This window comes from Tetrao urogallus (assembly GCF_951394365.1).
Source record: "Tetrao urogallus genome assembly, chromosome: 7".
NCBI lineage: Eukaryota > Metazoa > Chordata > Aves > Galliformes > Phasianidae > Tetrao > Tetrao urogallus.
Genome location: NC_136820.1, coordinates 46186567 through 46208831, shown reverse-complemented (window position 1 = coordinate 46208831; position 22265 = coordinate 46186567). Strand labels below are relative to the sequence as shown.

Below are 22265 nucleotides of genomic sequence, written 5' to 3'. Positions count from 1 at the left end.
AACTTCTCCTGTATTTGGAAAAATATATAGTTTGAAGGAAGTTAAAATATAAAGGCTTGCAGGTGCAGAGCTGCAGGCTGAGTCGTTTCTGTTCTTTCTGCCACATATTTGTTTTCCTTTAGACTTGTTCATTTGTGGGAATAGATCCCTCAGTATGGCTGACTTTCGTGCATAGTCATGCCATTGCTAAAAGCAACTTTCCTGAACTTCACTGTTTTATAATACAGCGCTTTTTCCTTAACTTATTATTCACATTATTTGTTGGCTTCATTACACTGACTGTGGTACTCAACTGTGCCTCCATGGCTATAGATAAGCTTGCATCAGAGTTCAATGGAACTGAGTAAGTATCTCAGTTGCCTTTTCTTCACTCTAAGGAAACTAACACACGAGACTGAAGAAGAGTAAATAATGTGGTGTGCTAATTCTGGTGTTCAAAAACCCTCAGACAGGCTGCTGAGGAAGATTTGAGATTACTGTTTTATAGTTGGTCTTTGTGGAGCTTCAGCCTTTTTTCTTAGAGGCATACACATGTGCACTTCATATTGGCTACTTCTGCCATCTTGTGTAATGCAGAAGGTTGGCCCATCTTTCCTTTGGAGGCTTCAGCCTTTTAGAGAAGTTGTACAGCTTTAAGTTCTTTAAGTCCTATATCCCATATATATCTATATATCCTATAGGATAGGATGAGATAGAACTGGATAAAATAGACAAGCTGAGTGTTGTCAGTCTCTCCTCACAGGACCTGCTTTCTAGCTCTTTTACCATGTTTGTTGCCCTCCTTTGGGAGTTTCTGAGATGCCCCCTGTTCAGCTGCTCACAGTAGGAAGCCATCTATTTAGACTGTCGTCTTACCTTTGGCAATTGTGCCCTTTATCCACTTTAACTTGAATGAATATTCCAGAATTAAAACTTGAAAATGTGCCTGTGGCATCAGAGGTTCCATATTTTTAATTGCTCATATTTTGGGGTAAGGACAGTGATAATGATTGCTTAGTTTTATATAGACCTTATTTTGGGTACAGAATTTTTGCTAGAATACATTTATGAAACATGCAATCTTTCCAAGGTTTGCAGAAAAGAATGCCTTTTGTTGCTACAGTTCTGCCAAAATGTAAAGCCATGGTATTTTTTGCCCTGCTTTAGAACATGTATATGGACTTTCATTATTTTTAATTAGAACGTATGAGCTACTCTTCATCTGGAAATAGTATGGTATACTTAGATGAACATTTGTAATCACAGATCTACATGGAAATTGTTCTGAAACTCAGGGATACATCTTTTTCTACTCATGAAAGTAATCTATCCTGTTGGTTCTACTTTTGATTCCCATCCTGTAGTTAAATCACAGAAAAGGTAGAATGTCCCTGAATGCATTTCAATCTCATTCATGTTTTTATTTCTGTATCTTTAATACATGTTTTCCTTCTCAGACACCTCTTCACTGCCATATACACTGGTGAAATACTGATAAAAGTATTAGCAAGAGGATTGGTTTGGAATGAATTTACCTTTCTTCGAGATCCATGGAACGTTCTGGATTTTGCTGTTCTTGTGGTGACGTAAGTAAAGCTCAATTTTTTTTTCACACTCAAGGGGACAAATGTACACATGATATGCTATTTTATGTTCCAAAGTTCTCTGTAGTAGTTGACATTCTATGGCTTAAAAATTGCTCTGTTTCAGTCACCCCCTGTGTATCTGCTGCCCAGTGAGAGAAAAATGGGAGACTTCAGTAGACTTTAAAACAAGACCTAAATGTAAAAACTCATTTTTTTGAGCTCCCTTTAATTTGCTTTGTGTCTTAATGCATTATCACATTTAATAGACCTATTTTCTCAACTTAGTGCATTCTTATCTTTCTTTTAAGAGTTCTCTGCATAGACAGCCAAAACCAAGCATGCCTTATGTTGTCTTATTTGTTCTTCTCTGGATCAGATGAAGCTCATTTGAGAAGGATTCAAAAGACATTACAAGGTGTTGAATGACATGCTGATAAGTAACAGATGATATCTAAGTAATGTAAAGCATTGCTCAAGGAAAAACAGACCTCACTTTACATACGCAGCTAGGAGCTCTGAAATAGACTTCGTTAGTTAGGAAAAGCATTTGGAGTTTAAATAAATGATCTGGTGAAAACACTACTTCATGTGCACTTATGGCCAGAGAATAAAATAGAATACGAAGATATTGAGGATGAGATACAACAAAGTGGAATGCAAAGTTATTTACATACAGAAATCTTTATATTTTTTCAGGATGCACCTGCAGCCTTCAAAAGGCAACAAAAAAGATACAGAGAAGGATGAGTAAATGTGCGTCTTGTGTTCCATGTAAGGAGAAACTAGTGTAGAACTCATGAGAAAGAAAAAAAAAACACAGTAGGAACATGGTAGAAATCTCTAGGACAGAACCAGAAAGAGAATAAATCCTTTTTATAAAACCACAGATGAGGTAAAGGCGCCAACTGAAGTTTTCAGATGGCAGAATGAAAATGAAGGGTTTAGCTTCTCACAGCATGCGTAGGTGCATTACCATAGGAGGTATTGGATTTCTTGTGTTTGGAATGTTTCTGGATAGAATGCTGGAGGAGATCACATTTAGGTTTTATTTAACACAAAAGTAGGTTGTCATCTTCAGGAAATCCCTGAGCTACAAATTTTCTGGAAGAAGGAAATCTTGGCCTTGATTCAAAACTCTTCTGTAAGCCTTTGTCATGGGCCATTCTTAAATATGGGATAAGTGGCCAGATGGATCTCTGCTGTGATCTTATTTAAGCTCAAAGTAAAAGCAGTTAGCTATGTGGACAAGAAATGAGGAAGAAAAGAAGTCAGAATTTGCATCTCAAATGCAGAACATTTGTCTTGAAAGCAAGATAGTCTGGTAGCAGTGAACAGATAGCTCAAAGCCAAGTCTGAGCTTTCAAAATTTTCCCTGCCATTTAGCATTGCTGAATATGTTCCGGTTGTTTGTTTTTAATTTATTAGAGAATGTTGATTGAAAGGAACTTTTAGAAATCATGTGGTTCAAAAGTGGAGTTGATTTAAGTTAAGTTTGGGATCTTGTTGCTCGAGTACAGAGTTTCTCTGAGGGTGGAGATTCAGTAAATCTCCCCAAGCAACCCATCCCAACTGCATTTTGATTTATTTCACCCATTTACCTAATTGGAATGTCTTGTGTAGTAACTTAACTCTGCCATCTCTCATTATTTCATGGTAAGCTTCCAGGAACTGGACAACTCCAAATTCAGCTGAATTTTGTCTTTTTCCTTCATCTTTCCTACACATCCTTTTAGAATACCTTAGTCAAGACTTCCCTGTTGAGATTAGGGGATATTCTGCTGCACTTGCTTTACTGTGCAGAGCGGAGCATGTGATTCTTGTGCTTTGAAGAAAATACCCTTAAAGATCAAACCTTCTGTTCTAGGGGTTACTTTTCCCTATGAGACAATTTCTCCTGGGTTCCTGCCAAGCAAATCTCTGAACAAGCTGGGTCTGTTGTCTCAAAGTCCAGGAATTCATCCTCCTGTTTATCTTGCTTACTGGTCCCAGGGTCTTGAAACTTACAGAATCTAATGGGCTCTGTAACAAAGACAGCTTACAATTGCCATATGCATAACTAGTTTTCCCTCAAGAGTAACAAGTTATGTACTCAGATGTCATCACGTACAATCTACAAACCTCTAAGGATTTTAGACTGAAGACATGTACACAATCAGTAGCTATCAAGTAGTCCACCAGCTGTATGCACAATTATGTTTTGCAGTCTTGCTTTGCTACACATACTCCTGATTCATTTGTATTCAAGCAGTTATAAGCACTTTTCTACATATTATCTGTAGTATATGGAAATTAACAGTGCAGTTATTACTTCAGGTACTTTAATCTTACAGGCTAGGCAAAGCTGTGGTGGTCTGATCTGTTACTGTTAAAAGTCATGCTTTGAGTGAGTAGTTGCCTAAATCATCCCCAGAGGTCCTTTCCAACCGGTGTTTCTCAGATAGTGTTATTGAGACTTCATGTTTTAAGGAATTCTGTTACCAGTATGGTCTCATTTAAAAAAGGGTCACAATATCCATTCTCACATGAAGGACATCTTACAAAGTATGAGCTAGCCAGATAAAGTGTTGCATAGAATATGAAGCTCTTACAGTCCTCATTTTCTATCATTTCCAAATTGCTGAAAAAATTAAATGGAAAATGGTTTCTATATTCAAGTTTTTAATTGACTGGCAAAAGTTACAAGCAGTACAGAATTAACATATTTTAAAGCTAATTTTGCTCAATTCCCTTTCTGTAAACTATATATAATGTAGTTTTATGAGATAGTTGCAATATCTGTGTTCAGTTTAATAGGTTGTTTCAGCATATGCTTACTTTAGCCTTCTGAGTCAGTCATTTTGAAACGATGTGATTATGTCATTGAAGGTTTTATATTTATTGACATTTTTGGGGGATAAACATTTAAAGACTTCAGCATCCAAATCCATAGGAAGAAAATCTTGTGTTTCTTTTGAGTGGCACTGTTCAAAAGGCTCAATATTTTATAATTATTCCTAAAAATGAATTTAGATTCCAAACTTCAGGCTTCTATTTCAGGATATATTTGCCTTTTTCTTGTGTTTATTGTATTAATTAATGTATTCTCTGTGTTCATACTCTCTGCAAAGATGGATCTTTGTCATTCAGTTACATGATGTTTAATTTTATAGGTATGTTAGTATCTGTACAACATCAGGCAATATTTCAGCTCTTCGGACATTCAGAGTACTGAGGACTTTGAAGGCTATTTCAGTAATACCAGGTAAGGAACAACATGTATGACTAATCACCTCCTTACTTCAACAGAGATTTACTAATTCCTCACCTTTTCATAGGATCATAGAATAACCAGGGCTGAAAAAGACCTCTAAAATCATCCAGTCCAACTGCCCATCTGTCACCCTCAGTACAACATCTAAACATTTCTTGAACACCTCCAGGGTTGTGTTGTCTGGTCACTTTGTGTCAGTTAACGTGGTCCCAAGGTGTGACTGTTTTGCAGTATGTAGTAACATTCAGTAGTATGCTAACAGAATGTTTTATCATCCCTACTCAAAATGATTTTGCCCCAGGCAGATTTTACTATTTCTCCTCTTTCTATACCATCATTAATGCTCAGTGTTATTTACTTATGTCTTTTCTGAACAGTGCACCCTATCCAATTTCTTCTCTTAACATAATAATTGCTATAATAGCATATTCCTGGTTTATGTTACACTTCATTAGCTTAAGCTGCTATAATTAGTTTACAAGAATGTTGGCTTCACAATATTTAAGAATGTTATTTCATAAGAGGTTGTGTAGCCAGCATCTTAAGCTAGATGACACCTTAAGCTTTAATATTCAAGCTAGCAAAATCAGTTTTAATAATGATCAGGAAATTTAAGTAAAAAAATACATTGCTCATCATATTTAACTTAATACTGTGAAGCTACAAGATCATTTACACTGATTTATTTTTAATATCACAGAATCACCCGGGTTGGAAGGGACCTCAAGGATCATGTAGTTCCAACCCCCCTGCCTAGCAGGGCCACCAAACATACACATTTAGATCAGGTTGCCCAGGACCCCGTCCAACCTGGCTTTGAACACGTCCAAGGACGGGGCATCCACAACCTTCCTGGGCGGCCCGTTCCAGGGCCCAACCACTCTCCTTGTAGAGAACTTCCCCCTAACATCCAACCTAAATCCTCTCCTTCAACTTGGATCCATTTCCCCTAGTCCTGTTATTGTCAGCCCTTTTGAAGAGTTTACTCCCCTCCTGGGTGTAATATACTTTAATATACTCAAAACTGTTGTATGTTGTCATACAGCAATGTTGCATTCTTCTTCTCATGATGCATATCATTGAATCTTATTTTTCTAGGTCTGAAAGTCATCGTGAATTCACTTATCGAATCTGTTAAGAAACTTACTGATGTGTTGATCTTGACTGTTTTTTGCTTGAGCATATTTGCTCTAATAGGCCTGCAGCTTTTTATGGGCAATCTAAAAAACAAATGTGTCCTCACAAATACTACGTACAATGACACATTTTGTAAGGATGCCAAGATATATAACGCAAGTGAAACAGGTAAATTTTATTATTGTCTCCTTTTATGTCATCTGTGTATCTTCCTACCTGTGAAGGAAGTTTCAAAAATTTGTTTTTAACACAAATGATACAAAACAGTTGTGTTTCCTATGAGAAGGTATTTGCAAAAGTAGTCATATGAAATCTCTCGGACAGAGAAACGTGACATTAATGAGTCTAGTATTTAAGGAAAGATTAGCAGTCTATGTGATAGCGCAGGCTACATTTTCTGTAAGCACCTGTATAATCAAGGAATAGACAAGTTATAATTAAGAAATATACAAGAATGTTAGGCTTTAGTCATTCTGAAGAAGAATGGATGGAAAGCTTGGGCTCACTGAGAAAATCCAGGAGGAGCGATCTCCAAAAAAGATCCTTCCCCACTGGTAGTCAACTGTTAAATGGAGTCTAGGAGAGGTGCGGCCAGGCTCCACCCCTTCAGGTGGCACTGGAGAATTGCCTTCACCTGGCTGACTCATTGCTTGCCTCAGGTGGTCAATCAGAGGCTCAGGCTGTGATTCAGCAGTTCCCATAAGCTACCTTCTTTACCTATTTATCCTATTTTTAAGGGAACTGTGCTCAAATTGAATTTATTTTAACACAGACTGTGTTGTTCACGGATTTTGACTACCTCTTTTAGGTATTCCTATATTTACAAAAATGAATAAAATCTTACAATAAATAAATTTAAAAAAACAAAAACAAAAACAAAAACTTTCATATCTAGGGATGGATCTGCAGAGAAACAGCCCTAATAAGATTTTCACTGAGATTTCGTATATTAGGCCATCATTTATAGTGCAGTAATGTATGGCTTACTGTGTGTGGTTAGGAATTGAGTATGTGAACAGCCACTTGAACCTGGAGAAGTTTAAGGCAACAACTTCTGAGTTAAAGATTCCTTTTTATTATTATTATTGTTTATTAGATATCTGTGCCAGAATGAATGGATCTTCTGACATCCTGCTCTGTGGTTACAATGGAAATTCTTCGTAAGTGAGAAAACAGTTTCAGTACTTCCTTGTTTTCCCCTCTGTATGGATTTTGGCTTTATTTTTGGCACGAGGAAATACTGATGATTTTTCAGAAAGATGGATTTTTTCTTAATTCTTAATTTTATTAATTTTTTCTTATTTTCTTCTTTTCATAATACTTAATCTGAGAGAACAAATGAATGGTAATACTAGAATGTCCACAGTTATTGATGTGCTTTCTTGCTAACTGCTGGTAATATAATTGGTATAGAATATGAGAAAAAATATGAGGGGAACAGATCAGTAAAGAATGTGAGGTGTTAACAAGCTCTCTTTATCCTGGTGGATTGTTTAAATGTCAGTATAGTTTTAGATTTTCCCCCTTTATGTATACCTTTGTATGTACCCCCCTTGAGAAGAGAGTTTCTGTCTAGTCAAGACTGTACCACAAATCTGTGACAAGTCAAATGATTTTCCAGAGTTGTCTGATATAAATCAGTTCTTCTAGAATCACAGAACGGCTTGGGTTGGAAGGAAAGTTTAAAGCCATTGAGTTCTAACCCTCCTACCCTGATCTGTTTGCAGATCAGGCTGCCCAGGGCTCTATCCAGCCTGACCTTGGCACCTCCAGGGATGGAGCATCCGCACTTTCTCTGGGCAGCCTGGTCTGGTGGTTGGCAACCCTGCCTATGGCAGGGGGGTTGAAACTAGATGATCTTTGAGGTCCTTTTCAACCCAGGCCATTTTATGATCAATGAAACTGGAGTTTCAGATGAGCTGAACAAATCTGTACATGGTGTTGTGAACTAGAGTGCCTTAGAGCATATTCTAATACTGCAAGTGTAAGTATTGTTCTTCTTTAGAGGTGAGTGCCCTGAAAACTACACATGTTTGAAACGTTGGAACAATCCTGACTTTGGCTACACAAGTTTTGATCATTTTGGCTGGGCCTTCCTTTCTTTATTCCGTCTGATGACACAGGATTCCTGGGAGCGTCTGTACAGACAAGTAGGTACTTTTATCATCTGCTACGTTGACTTTGGACATGAAGTTCAGAGGTTTATGTCCAGTAGAAAAATCTGCACCTATTTTAACATTACTGATACGAAACTTGTTTTAGAACCAATATTAAGGAAGAAGCTTCAATTGGCTAAGTTGTGACACTTTCTGCAAGTGACATTGAATGGCAGCATTCTTAACATGAGCACTCATAGTTTCATTGGAGAACACACTTAGAACAGTGAGTAGTAAATAAGTATTTTAATTATGACACTAGCAAAGGATTGGGGATGTGTAAGAGATCCAGTTAGTGAGTTCCCTACTGTTGAAGGAGCTGTGAGGACTTGCATACTCTGTTTTTCTCTAAATCCTGACTCTTCCTCAAACCTTTTGGCTCAGAACAAATACGCTTAGATTTCAGAGTGTATTTTGATAGCTGGAACTAAAAAAAAAAAACCAAAAAACAGAGCCTTTTATGTTTTATTTGCAACTTTTAAGTTCTGGGGTTTTGTTTGTTTGTTTTTTTACATAAACTATACAGAAATTGTATGCAGAGATCTTTCTGGATCCATTATACCTATGCAGTGTCTGTGCTAGAAGAGAATTCTCTTCTGCCTTGTTCTGCAGTTTTCGTATGGTTCACTTTAACATCTCTTCAGCAATTTCTGTTGATTGAGATTATTTTTTTAATGGATACATCTGCAGATGACACCAACTTGGGTAGGACTGTTGATCTGCCTCATGGTAGGAAGGCTCAGCAAAAGAGATCTGGATAGGCTGGGTTGATGGATTGCACCGAGTCTCATGGCATTCAACAAGATCCAGTGCCAGGTTCTGCACTTTAACCACAGCAACTCCATTTTGTAATATGGGCTTGAGAAGGGTGGCTGGAGAGCTGCTAAGTACAAAAGCATGTGGAGGTGCTGGTAAACAGCCTGCTGAACACAAGCCAGACAGTGTGTCCAGATGGCCACGAAGCCAGTGGCATTCTGGTTTGCATCAAAAATAGTGCAACCAGCAGGAGCAGGAGGTGGTCGTGCCTTGTACTGGGACTGGTGAGGCTGCACCTCAGGCTTTGGGCCTCTCACCACAAGGATACTGAGTTACTCAAGCATTTCCAGGGAAGAGCAAGAGTTGTTGATGGGACTAGAAAGCAAAGCTTAAAAGGAGTGGCTGGGGGAACTGCCTTGTTTACTGTGAAGAAAAAGGTGGCTTTATTACTCTCTACAAGTCTCTGAAAGGAGGTTATAGCGAGGTGGGGGTTGTTCTCTTTTCTCAATGGCAAGTGATAAGATATGAGATTACAGCCTCAAGTTGCACTAGGGCAGGTTTAAACTGGATATCACGAAGAATTTCTTCATAAAAAGGATTGTCAAGCATAGGAATGGGCTGCCCAGAGAAGTGGTGGATTCCCTGTCCCTGCAGGTATTTAGGATGCTTTAATGTTGCTGTTAGGGACACAGCTCAGCAGTGGACGTGTAGGATTGGGTGGATACTAGACTGCTAGATGATACTGAAGGTCTTACTAGATGATCTTGAAGGACTTTTCCAACCTAAACAGTCATGTATTCTTACTGTTAGTTCAAGGTCATGCAGTTTTTGTTTTCTAATGTCTCAGAGCTTAATTTTTAACCATCTCTTTCAGTGCTACTTTAAAAAAAGTAAGAATAAGCACTCTAATTATTGCCTCTTATTAACTAATGATAGCATATTTTAGAATTTTTAGATAATTCTAGCTTTCTTTCTTGTTATTTTCAGTAATTTCTTCTGTAGTCACCTATAAAACTCTTTACAGCTGAAGTTGCCTTATCATAACTTAAACTCTGGTCATTTGCCCAATTTGCTGAGAATTACTTCATTTAATTTTAATAAAAAAATTTTGTTCATTCTTCTTCTGAGCCGTATAGAGCATCCTTATGAATGCTTGAATAAAAATACATTGTATTATCAGGTTTTTTAAGATCTACAATTTATTTACTTGAGGCCATATGAGCTCCTGATTAGATGTATTCCTAGACCTTCTGCATAACCTAGACCAGAGGTAGATCCTGCTACTGTGTCAAGAAAACAGTGCAGTATCTTGACCTCTTGCATTGTATAGGAAAATAAATTGCTAATTTCTAATCCTACTGCAAATGTTTGTATTTTAAGAACCTGTTATGATCTTTCCTTTTTTTCTCATAGACTATCCGTTCATCTGGGAAGAGCTACATTTTATTTTTTATAGCTGTCATCTTTTTATGCTCATTTTATCTCTTCAATCTGATATTGGCTGTAGTAACTATGGCATATGAAGAGCAGAACAAAGCTACTCTTGCTGAAACACAGGCAAAGGAAAAATTACTTCAGGATGCTAAAAAAATTCTTGAGAAAGAACAGGTTTGTAAATTGTTGTATATAATAAAGAATAAAATATATATTTTTTCTTATATCCTTGAATATAACAAACTGTCTTTTCTATCACTGCATAGTCTGACAAATGAAGTACAGGTAGAGATACATGCATCCATGAGGAAAGTTGACATTTCTTTAATTTCTTGAGATTGAGGTTGGAACTGCAGATGGATTTCAGGACTGTGTAAGAATACCCACTTTCTGAGAGCCACTGTGTTCAGCTGAGCTCTTTTTGAATGATTGCACACAGAACGTCTACCAGCTGACAAGACCAGGATAGGCAGCCTTTGCCAGGCTAGTACCATTAGTTCCATGTTCATGTAAAGGAGCATCCAGGAACTGCATTAGTTTCTTTGCTGTTGGTTTTGACACGCTACAAATATATATTTTCCTCTTCTTCTTGGCACAGTATTGCCTAGATTCTTTAATTTCTTGGCCCATAGCAGACTTGGGATCTCGTTTTATTTTATTCCTGAGAAGTTAAGCGCCCAGCGGAAGCAAAAACACAGATTGAAAATCATTGGTAAGGTATCATTTATCCTCTGACTTTTGTGAAAGGTACCTCCAATTTGCAGCTAGCAATCAGAAAAGTCAGACTTGTAAGAGGACGTACAAATTTTCCATACCAACTATCCCATTTCATTGTTAAGACAAAAAGCATCACTGTTGTACCAAATTTCTTCTACAGAGCTGTGGATAAGCCTGTGCTGTTTCTATGAGTGAAATTTGAGCTTTCAAAGTTTACTTAGTAAAAAAGTTTTAATATTTTTAGGATGTAGTTTGAACCCTGATTCTTCTGTTGTCATCGTGCTCAAGATCCGAAGTGAGAAAAGGGAGAGTAAAACAATATGCCTGAATATTCTGTATTTCACATATGGAATACAATATCTAAAGTGACAGGGGCAAGCTTAAATTATGGTAGCTGAAAACTAACCCTGCTTTTATCTTTCAGTCTTAGGAATACAAAATGCAACTCAAACCCCTTTACAGTAGTTTGGTATCCAAAAGGTAATGTATGATCCTAGTCTGTTTATTTGGCTTGTATTAATAGACATACTTTTTGTTGCTTCATTTCCAGATGTTGTCTGCTGGAGAGAGTAATAAAGCCTCCCATGTTGAATCTGAAATGTCAGTTGCTGACTTAGAAAAATCACAAGAAAAAGAGATGAGGGGAGAAAAGCCTGTTTCAAGGCAAAGTTTAATTGTAGGTGATCAAAGTAACGAGGAAAGTATGCTTCGTTCACAGCCTGATCATTGCCACAAGAAGCTGGTAAGTATTCAAAATACAGGATATATTCATTAGACTTGCATGTGATATGGCTGTTTGAAAGAAGGTCTTTCCTTACTTTCCTTCCTTTAGAGGTTTCTTAATATGATAAATATTGCAGAAAGAAACATTAGAGAAGGGACCCCTGCGATTATGTGATTCTGTAATCCACAACTCTAAGACAGTGCCAGTTTGTTTCCTGTTATGGCAACCTAATAGTCGTGCAACCTCTGCTAAAAATGAGCACTCTTCAGTGTACACTTTACTTTTAATTGTAAGAAAAGGCTAAAGATGCCAAAACAAAGAGAAGAAAGTGGATCAGGTGGAAAACTTTAGAGAACATCAATTCCATAAGAACTTGACAATCTAGATAATCTAGATAATCCTTTCCTGTTTTAAATAGTGGTTTATCAGAGGACTTCCTGTAACCAGGTGTTTAATTTGGTTAAAAGGAAAAGAACAGCTAAACAGTAAACAGCTTAGTTTTGATGGATGTTCTTAACCTTCCTAAAGGCTTATGCTCTGAGAGTTTGTGAACAGACAGGAATTTCAGAAACAAAGAAACTTGGAAACTTCATTCAGGAAGACACATGAATTTTTAGAGGTTTCTCAATATTACATGTATTGCAGAAAGGGACATTACAGAAGGGCCGAATATTAGAGAAAGAAATGAACAGACAAGTTGCCCTAGTGACTTGGATATGATTAAAATGTTCTAATTGGGTTTTTTTTAGATTCTGAAAAAATGCAGACTGAAAAAAGGGACATTTTAGCACGCTATTGCAAATTCATTTCACATGTCTATTTTATGACTCTTCTATCAGCTAAGTTTTGCTTAGCTTTGAAGTCATTAAAATAGCAAAGAACAGAAATAAATTAGTTAATATTAAACCCCTAGGGCTAAGGATGTCAGTTTAATTCTCTTAATAATAATTTTATGGAATATGTTGTAAGAATTTTCTTATGATGAAAGTCTAAAGTGATGATATTGCATATCGCTGGTTGCATATCTTCCTCGTAAAGGAAGTTACCTCAATTGTTGTGCAGAAAATGATCACTAAGACTGTGCATTGTGATCTGGTTGGTAACTCGTTACTAGCTGGTAGCTCTAATTCCATCCTAATGCTGGAATCTTCCTTCTTTCTGGTTTTGTCTACCTCAGAGATTGCCACCTATTCTTTATAACCTGTTTTACCACAGTGTAGTCTTTAAAGACTGTATATGCACTGGGGGTGTGTGTACATAGTTAATGTGTCAGGAACATAATCTTTCACTGTAATGAGTATTTTGTAGGATGCAGGTGTTGGCCTGGCTGTTTCTCAGTGTATATCAGGAACACTGAGATCAGCATTCTGTAGCTTTTAGTGAAAACTGAAGTGGTCCCATTCCTAGCTTTAAGCAGTTTGATATTCTTGATAGGCTTAAAATGGATGAGGAAACCAATAATTCTGACTCACTAAATAGCTATTATTAACATTAGTTAATGTTTGTCATTTATTAGAAATAGTTCCATAACCAGTTATTCAAACTGATCTTCAGTCATCTTTTTGTGTGTTCCTATTATCTGTCTCAAGAAAGTTTGGAATTATTCTTTTTTCCCTTGCTCTCCTGTTAAGGTTTCTTACTATATATGATTATATGCATTTTATAATGGCAAAATTATTTTTAGCAAGACTTTATTTTCAGAAGGAGACACATGGTAGCATTTTTAATGACATACCCTTGTGTTCACATGGTATTTTCTTGTTTTGTCTTATATTCCATTCCTTCAGCAAGGTAAGGCTTCATTACAGTGTATATCTAAAACAAATTTTAAACACTTTAACTGTACATTTATATTATGCTGTGAATAATTTTACATTTGCAAACATTTATTCATTTATTCTCTTGTTGTACTATCTTCTGTTGTCTTTCTAACCAAAGAGGCAGATCCTATTGTCTTATGAGTTGTCAATGGACTCTATTAACGATCCCTATCAGAGACAGAGGTTAATGAGTGCAGCCACTGTTATTACAGATAACATGAGTAAGTCATTAATTCTTCAGTACTTTTTTCAACTCTGATTGTGTACCTTGACTGAAGAGAGCAAAATATCACGAGCAATTGACATTGTTTAATAATGAGTAGGGGAAATTAAAATCTGAGTTTCAATGAAATTAATATTCTCAGATCACATATAATTGCAACTGTAACTTGAAATTGCCAAGCCTAAATCACACCTGATTGCTCTGCACAATACAGTCACTGGGATTTGTGGCTGAGAGGAAGGCAATGTTGTCACTGTTTTTAGTAAGGCTTTCCAGAGTATTTTTGTATCCCTGTTGGGATGTTAAGGTCTGCATGGGTGAGCAGCCAGCTGATCAGAGAACTGGCTGGATTCTTGGGCTTTGAGAGTCTGGTGGGCATGATACTTTTTACTGTGGGTTAGGTAAGCAAATAGAGTACCACAGAGTGGTATCTTAGGATCCTTTCTGTCCTACTGTTTTCATCAGTGACCTGGAGGCGGCAATAGAGGACTTGGTCTCAAAATTCAGAGATGGCACCAAACTGGGGGAGACTTGTTGATACAGGCAGGGCAAGGGACCTAGGCAGACTGATGGCACAGGCTAACAAAAACCTGACAAAAATTCAGCAAGGACAGACTTCTACATAAGTGCAAGAATCTCTTGCAACAGTATAAACTGGGAGCTAGCTGATTGCCTGAGAAGCAGCTCTGCAGAACAAGCCCTTGTCCTTTTGCAGTCCTTTTGGGCAGCAAGCTGAGCATGAGTTCAGCAGGGGTGGCTAACAGCATTCTGGGCTGTATTAAAGGAAGCATAGCCAGGAGACTGAGAAGAATGATTATTACCCTTAATTAAATGCTTGTTAGAGCACATACTGTACCCAGTTTTGGTTCCCTACGTTATAGGGAATACCTTGGAAAACTAACTTATGTTCAGCAGGGTGCCACTAAGACAGCTAAGGACTGGAACACTTGCTTTGGGCTGAGCTGATTCAGTATTGCAAAGAGAAGGCTTAAAGGGAAAGTCATCAGTCTTCTAGAACGTGGGACAGTGTTTTGAAAAAGATGGAAGTGGGCACTTCTCTGCTTCTGTGACCATGAGGGTACAACTGACAGAAAACAATTCGTATGTTTTCCCAAATACAGGAAGTTATTTCTCCTTAGAGCAGGTATGTTCTCATCCCCCAGGATAATGGCAATATGAACGAGTGAGTAATATCACCTGTTTCTGTAATCATGGAATTTGTTGCTTATGATCTTTAATTAGCCTGTGAGTAGGTGGTGTAGCGTGAATGAAACATTTTTTTTTTCCAATCATACCATTTTTCTCAGAAGATAGGAACCGAAGCGTGAAAATAAATACCAGTATTGGTCTTTTTCTTCATACTGTGAGATTATTTGTATGTCACTTTTATCATTTAGAGCAGCAAAATGCGAAGGCGAGATTCGCTTTGGTTTGGAAACGTCTTGTTCAGAAGTATCTGATTTGGAACTGTTGCCCATTCTGGAGAGCAGTCAAAGGGAAGGTGCAATTGATAGCTTTGGATCCACTTGTCGATCTCATAATCATGATTTGCATTATAGTGAATACTTTTTTCATGGCTCTGGAGCACCCTGACATGTCTCCTTCTGAAAAAAGATTGATTTGCATAAGTGACAAGGTAAGTTAGGTCACTCACAGATCAAGAATGGAGTTATAGCTCCAGACTGACTGGTCAGTCTCATAAAGAGGCATACATTTTCAGTGACTTTATGGTGAATTTCTTTTTCCAGGTTTTCACCGTGATTTTTGCAGCAGAAATGGTCTTGAAAATCATCGCTCTAGATCCATACTACTACTTTCAGCAAAAATGGAATATTTTTGATAGTATAGTTGTGATGATTGGCCTAATAAGCTTTCATGAAAATATGACATTTTTCAGGCTGGTAATTATGTCTGTATTCTTTTTTAGAAGTACTTGCATTGTATAGATTTGTGAAGACATTGCAGTGGAAATACCCTCAAATTATTTTATTGTTCTCTTTGTAAGCAAATAGTAAGCTAGCATGAATGTTAAATTGGAATGAATATTAGATGCATGGCAAAGAATATATGTAATATGTTTATTATGCTGTGTATATGGGATACTACAAAAGCTCTGGCAGTGCTCCCCCTTAGAGATTTGACTTAGTAAGTTCACCACTTCTCTGTTAGGTCCATAGAGTGTCACTAATCAACTACATTTTAGATTTTCAGATTAGAAAATGTGTTATCTGAGCTTAAAGATAGCAAAGGTGCCTTCACTACTTGTCTTTTCCTAGGTACATTGTGGCTTTCCTCAAATAACATGGCTTTTCTCAAGGCTTAGATTTAGGAGCAGGCTTCCCAGTTTCTTAGATAAAGGGCTATCTCTCAGATATCTATGTATAATGTCATTTTTTAACTAATTTTTTTTTTTTTTTTACTACACCCTTGCTGTGAATTCAAAATTATATCTGAACTTAAGTAGAAAACTTTTGGATCTGAGCAGCTAAAAACCTTTATATGGAGGGATGAATTATGGTGGGTGGTGTTGAATTTGGCAGTGAAGGCAGCGTGATAAACGCAGGGTCTGTTTGTGTGTTTGTGTGCTGTTCTGCCTCTCATTGTTCCCTTGTGTTTTACTTGCAGCTCAGGATCTTCAAATTGGCAAAGATGTGGCCAGCCTTAAATACTCTCATGAAAATAATTCTAAACTCAGTTGGTGCACTGGGTAACCTCACTCTGGTTTTGATTATCACTGTATTTATTTTTGCTGTAGTAGGAAAGCAGGTTTTGGGCAAATGTTACAGTGCTAACTTCTACAAAATAAGTACAACCGAGAACTTACGCTGGCATATGAAGGATTTTTGTCATTCATTCCTGGTCATATTCCGAATATTATGTGGAGAATGGATTGAAACCATGTGGGAATGCATGGAAGTGGCTGGACAAGGGCTGTGTCTTCCCATTTTCTTGCTAGTCCTGGTGATAGGAAACTTAGTGGTGAGTTTCAAGCTGTTTTCCATCCCTACTGAACCAAGTTACGTTGGCATCTTTTTCCCTTAGGTAAATGTTATCATTTGAAGAGTATTCCTGCATTTCAGTTTTCTGGATGTTAGCTTGTTTCTATGGTTTCTATTTTCAATTTTTCATTTATTTCCATGTCTTTCTTACACAAGAAGTAACCAATAATTAAAATACACAAAATGATTCATTCTAATAAGAGCACAGACATGCAGCACTTCCCATAATTCATTGGTAATTTGCTTTCTTCATCTTTTGTGCTGCTAAGGTCAAGCAACAGAACTGCTTTAAATGCTTACCGACTTACCCTTAAAGTATCAAAAGGCTACAGTACCCAGATTTTGTAGACTGCATGATTTAGATTCACTCTAATGTGTGAGTTAGATTTTTTTCTTCCTGTTTGTCCATCTTGCATACAGCTCCTCTAGAAGCTGAAACTTTCTGGAAAATTCTGCATCTTTGCATACCTTTTTTAGAAGCATAATACATAACTATATGCTTTGGTAAGAACACTCCATTACAGTGAGCATTCATTCTCATTCTATTACTGACTGGAAGAAGAAATTTTTTTCGTACGCTCAATTTGATAGCAGAGCAGTTGATGAAAGAGAGATTTTTATTTATTTTTTTATCTATTTGCACAAGAAGGGTTTTCTGATCTTTTTATTTACTTATTTATTTCTGTTACAAGTAGCGGTGTCTTCAGCTTGCTTTATTTCCTTCAAGGTGCTCAACCTATTCATTGCCCTGCTGCTGAGTTCTTTCAATACTGACTCCTCACTGGGACAAGAGGAAGCTGAAAAACAGAGTAAATGTGAGATTGCCATTGCACGGATTTGTAAGGGCCTGCAGTCTGTGAAACTGAGAATTTTGGATAAATGTGGCAAAACCATGGAACAAAGCAAAAAAACAGCAGCCAAAAAGAAGACTTTGGGAGAAAGTTCCTTCAAAGACTTAGAGAAAAATAACTATGCTATGACAGATGTTGGAAAGGATGCAGACAACAGTTGTTTTGACATTGGATGTTATAATAATGAAGAGAGTTCCTCAGCAGAAGGGAAATATGAAGGCTCTTTAAACTACCATAGTGGCCACATTCCCCTTGCAGTAGCAGAGACTTATACTGATGAAGGTGATGATGAGCAGAGTGTATACACAGAAGGAGAATACAGAAAATGGGTAAGAAGTATTAATGATAGGAAATGTGCTGTAACTTGCAAATTTGCAACTCTGCAAATACAGTCTTTAAGGCACTGTTGTAAATGTTATTTCTTCTGTCATCTCCACAGTTTTACTTTTTGTTCTTCTAGTAGCTTCAAAATGCAAGAGCTATTCAGCAGTCTCAGTTATTCAGCAGGAGAAGTTGGGTGTCTACTTTTTCATTATTCTTCTCAGTGGTAGCTGTAAATCTGTTTATAGCTATTTTATTTCATTTTATTATTGTCAATTGCTAAATGAAGTTTTATCAAGACAGACATTCTTGTTTTTTGTCTCCTTAGCCTTATCAATGGCATTTGGATATTTTGGAAGACAGGTCTCTAGCTGTAGTGCTCATATGTTGCTTCTCAGTTGTTCGGAAGCCAAAGCAAATGCAAATAAGATCTTCACTGTAAAAACAAACAAACAAAAAACCAAACCAACGTGTTTGAGTTTTTTTGATCCCTTGTTCTCCTCTGTGATATTTTAGTTTCTCTTTTGTATATCTTAATTTTGCTGCAGAGGGCAGGAATAAGCTTAATCTATAGGCGCTTAAGTGCAGATACCTAAATGCATATAAGTTCTCCGCAGTCTTTTGCCAAAAGGTGAACCAAAAGAAACATTGCAAGACCTTCTCAGACACTTTGTGTGAAGGATGTACCAGTACAGACTGGCTAAAGCTGTTAAAGAAGGAACTTCTTTGAAAGTTATTTGCTAAAGCAAGGTAGAAAGCATCTTAGAGTAGCTTATGATATTTGGGCTCAAAGTGCAGTAACTTAGCATTATGCCACAGCAAAAATATGAAAAGCAGATGCTGATCTCGCTTAGATTGTTATATGGTCAGTGTCTAGGTGGACTTCTAGAATTCATTTCCTATATTTTTGATCACAAGAGGAGACGTTGTCTTATATTTGGGCAAATTTTCAAAGAAGCAGAAATTGTTGATCGCCTTAGAGTCATCTTTGACAATTTGAAATATGTTTTGGATTGCATTATGGGTTACTTTGGTTATTTTTACGTGTTATGTACTGTCTTCATTTTACATCAACAAGAGGACTGAGAGCTGTTAGGGATCACTGAGCTCTTTGGCCTCCAGCCAGAAAGAGGAGTCTACTGCAATGCAGCTGTAGAGATTGCAGCTGAGCCTCTACAGTGGATGCAGGAACCCATCACTGGGATAAATGTACGTCTCGAGAAATGATATACTTTCACAGTATAACCACAGGACCAAAGTGTTTGAATTGAGGGGGAAAAAAAACACTTTCTACATGCCTTCAATAGGTATTATATAATTCTCTATAAAAAGACAGACATGCTTAATTCTGTGGATGCTTTACACTTTGATAAATATTTATTCCTTCAAGAACAACTCTCTGGAAGAAAAAGGTGGAAAATCAATTGTTTTGCATTACTTCATTTAGGAAGACAGATTGAGACACAGAGAGCAGTGCCGAAACTCAAGTCTCCTGAGTCAGATTTCTTGGACTTCAGAAACGTACAAAAATAAAGAGCAAGAAGAGGTATTTGTAACAGTTACCATCTTCTGAGTGTTCTAGGGATTAACATTTTCAGCAATAACAGGACGAGCATTTTCCAAAGTCTTGATTGTGCAGAAGGTGGTGCTTTGTGACAGTAATTTATAACAGAAATCATAGAATTGTTAAGGTTAGAAAGACCACTAAGGTCATCTAGACCAACTGTCAACCCATCAGCACCATGGCTACTAAAACATGGAGCTTTGAGTCTCATGAGCAGCCATTGCTAACTGTGTAACTAAATATATTACTTTCTACAAGTGAACAGAAATTAAGCAAGGAGCATTCTTTAAACTCAATTGATACACTCATCAGTTTTGTAGGTAACTGTTTGCCATCATCCTTCAGTGTAAAAATTTATTCTCTAAAACGGGTCCACTCAAATAGCTTCTCATCTAGAAGCTATAGATTTTAGCTTAGCTAACGCAGTGTAGTTCCACGTTAATAGATATATATATATATGTATATATATGCAAAAAAAGGTGAATATTTGTAGCTTACCACACAAAAACAAAATGGGAATTCGGTAATTCTGAATCATTACCTCCGAGCACTTTAAGATGTGCTGGTTTTAGATAAAATTCCCCAGAGTTTTATTTGGTGTAAATTACTTAATTATATAAATGTGGGTTTAAATCATTTTTGTCTATGTCAATGAACTTAAGTTAGTGTAGACCATCATGGCTGTCAAAAGAGACAGTCCTCCCTTTTCTTGGGTTCTTATTCCTGTACCTGTCCCCATGCCTTGCCCTTCCATGTCAGGGCACTTACATTTTTGGGCTGATTTATGCTTGTTTTCCATAATGACTTTAGTTTTCTTTATTCCTTTATTTGAAGGAGAGGGAGATTTTATTTAGTTCGAATGTGCTTTAAATGTCTTTATTAAGGGAAAAAGAAATAATTTTCTTCTATGCCTTCTTCTGTGCAGGGATTTGATGTTGGTAGCTATTCTGAAGCCAGCACCGTGGACCCAGTCACTCTTATAGACCTGTATCCCCAGCCTAAAAAAACACATTTACCTAAGGACTGTTGCACAGAAAGTAAGTAGATCTTATGTATCACAGGGATACCAAATGAACTAATATTCAAAGGTATCTGTTTGAATGTTTCCAGATTGACAGATGTCATTCTCCTGAGCAGTTTGTACATATAAAAAGTCAAATAAATATAGCCAGAGCCAGCACAGAACTGGAGCAGGACAGAGATGCCTGAACACAGGCATTTAGTTCTGTATGGAATGCCTGAGAGTACCCACGATAACTGCATAGAGCTGGCAGAAATGACACAGGCACTATAGGGTACCCCAATGGGCCTAAAATGGATCTAAACACCTGTGTTTAGGCTGTGAAATGCTGTCTTTGGAGTGTGATTCACGCTTAGATTGTGACATCAGGCTGTAGTTGAGTGTATGTGAGTGAGGGCATTTAATAAAGCACTTCTGAAGGGGCAGATGGAGGTCAGCCAGGATATACGTCTTGACTTCTGGTATCTGAAGTGGCATTTCAGCTGTCTGAAATCTCAGTGCAGTGGGTGAATATCCACTCAGTGCATCCAATGGAATTTAAAAGACTGTCTGGTTTATCCCAGCGTGGCCATCTGTATTTAATTGCCTCAGCAGCTCCTTAGACTGCGTGGACTGTCATGTTTCAATCATGTTACCTTTGAAGATGAAAGGATGTGCAAAATAGCAAGCAGAAGCTTATTGCAATGTTTGTGCAGAGCAATCAAGTGAAATAATGAATAAAAGTAATAATTTTCTAAACTAGTCATAAGGTCATCTCTCTTTTAACAGCAAAAAGCATAAATGTGAGATAACAAAACCAGCAAGAGTTTTTCTATAGAGCAGTGATGCTTTTTCATATGGAATGCTTGTGTGTTTGTATACACAAAGCTTTCTCTGCTTTTTCCATGTATGAAATACATTATAAAAAGCAGTTCTGTGTGCCTACAGATGTTATCTTTTCTTCAGCTGTAGATCCCTCCAGCCGCAGCAAGGTCATATGAGTGAAACAGCACATTCTTTGTGCACTCTTCATACACTTTTTACATTCTGTGGCACTGTATTTTCCATTAAGCTCATATGCTTTTTTTTTTTTCTTTTCAGGTTGTGTCAAACATTTTCCTTGCTGCAGCGTAGATATCACTAAGTTTCCAGGCAGCACTTGGTGGAAATTTAGAAAAACCTGCTACAAAATTGTCAAACATAGCTGGTTTGAAAATTTTATCATTTTTATAATAGTATTGAGCAGTGCAGCACTGGTAAATTTCATTCAATTTCTCAAACTTTGAATGGAGGGTTGTCAACTGGTGGTGGTGGGAATGGGTGGATAGATCACTAGAAATATTGGCCATAGGAGACATGAAGTGGAGATGGAGGTAGTATGATAGAGGACTGGGGGATGAAAGGAAGTAGGAAGACATCGCCAGAGGATTGGTGAAGAAATAATGCAGCTATTAAAGGAATTGGGAATTGATTGGCAGTATCAATAACTTACAATAAATTGGTAGAGCAGCAAATCTGTTAAAAGCAAGTGAACAAGACAATGAAGTGATTACACAATAAAGCATTTTCCAAAATCCTTACTGACAGCAAGGATTTTCAGGGGTTTTGTGAGAAATTCAAAACTTCTGGAAAGAACAGGCAAGGTGTGTGTTGTGTTTTTTCATACCTGTATTACAACTCTGCAGATTGACTGAAGGTGGTGGCAGCTTTGGGAGGTTTAGGCCTGAAAGCGATTGGTTAATGTGTTT

General features: G+C 37.3%; 1 protein-coding gene across 1 annotated transcript in view; it reads left to right on the top strand.

Moving 5' to 3' along the window:
• The window catches only part of LOC306948552 (sodium channel protein type 5 subunit alpha-like), a gene marked incomplete at both ends in the record, with an annotated part of 36925 nt that overhangs the window by 1820 nt on the left and 12840 nt on the right, over positions 1-22265 (top strand). Inside the window, 15 exons of the mRNA XM_079538188.1 lie at positions 254-343; positions 1437-1565; positions 4715-4806; positions 5914-6135; positions 7049-7112; positions 7958-8102; positions 10278-10472; positions 11566-11757; positions 13678-13780; positions 15180-15418; positions 15531-15683; positions 16408-16761; positions 17509-17961; positions 20443-20554; positions 21619-21773. Of these exons, the coding sequence (XP_079394314.1) occupies positions 254-343; positions 1437-1565; positions 4715-4806; positions 5914-6135; positions 7049-7112; positions 7958-8102; positions 10278-10472; positions 11566-11757; positions 13678-13780; positions 15180-15418; positions 15531-15683; positions 16408-16761; positions 17509-17961; positions 20443-20554; positions 21619-21773 (2698 nt within the window). The remainder of the gene's footprint in view (positions 1-253; positions 344-1436; positions 1566-4714; positions 4807-5913; positions 6136-7048; positions 7113-7957; positions 8103-10277; positions 10473-11565; positions 11758-13677; positions 13781-15179; positions 15419-15530; positions 15684-16407; positions 16762-17508; positions 17962-20442; positions 20555-21618; positions 21774-22265) is intronic.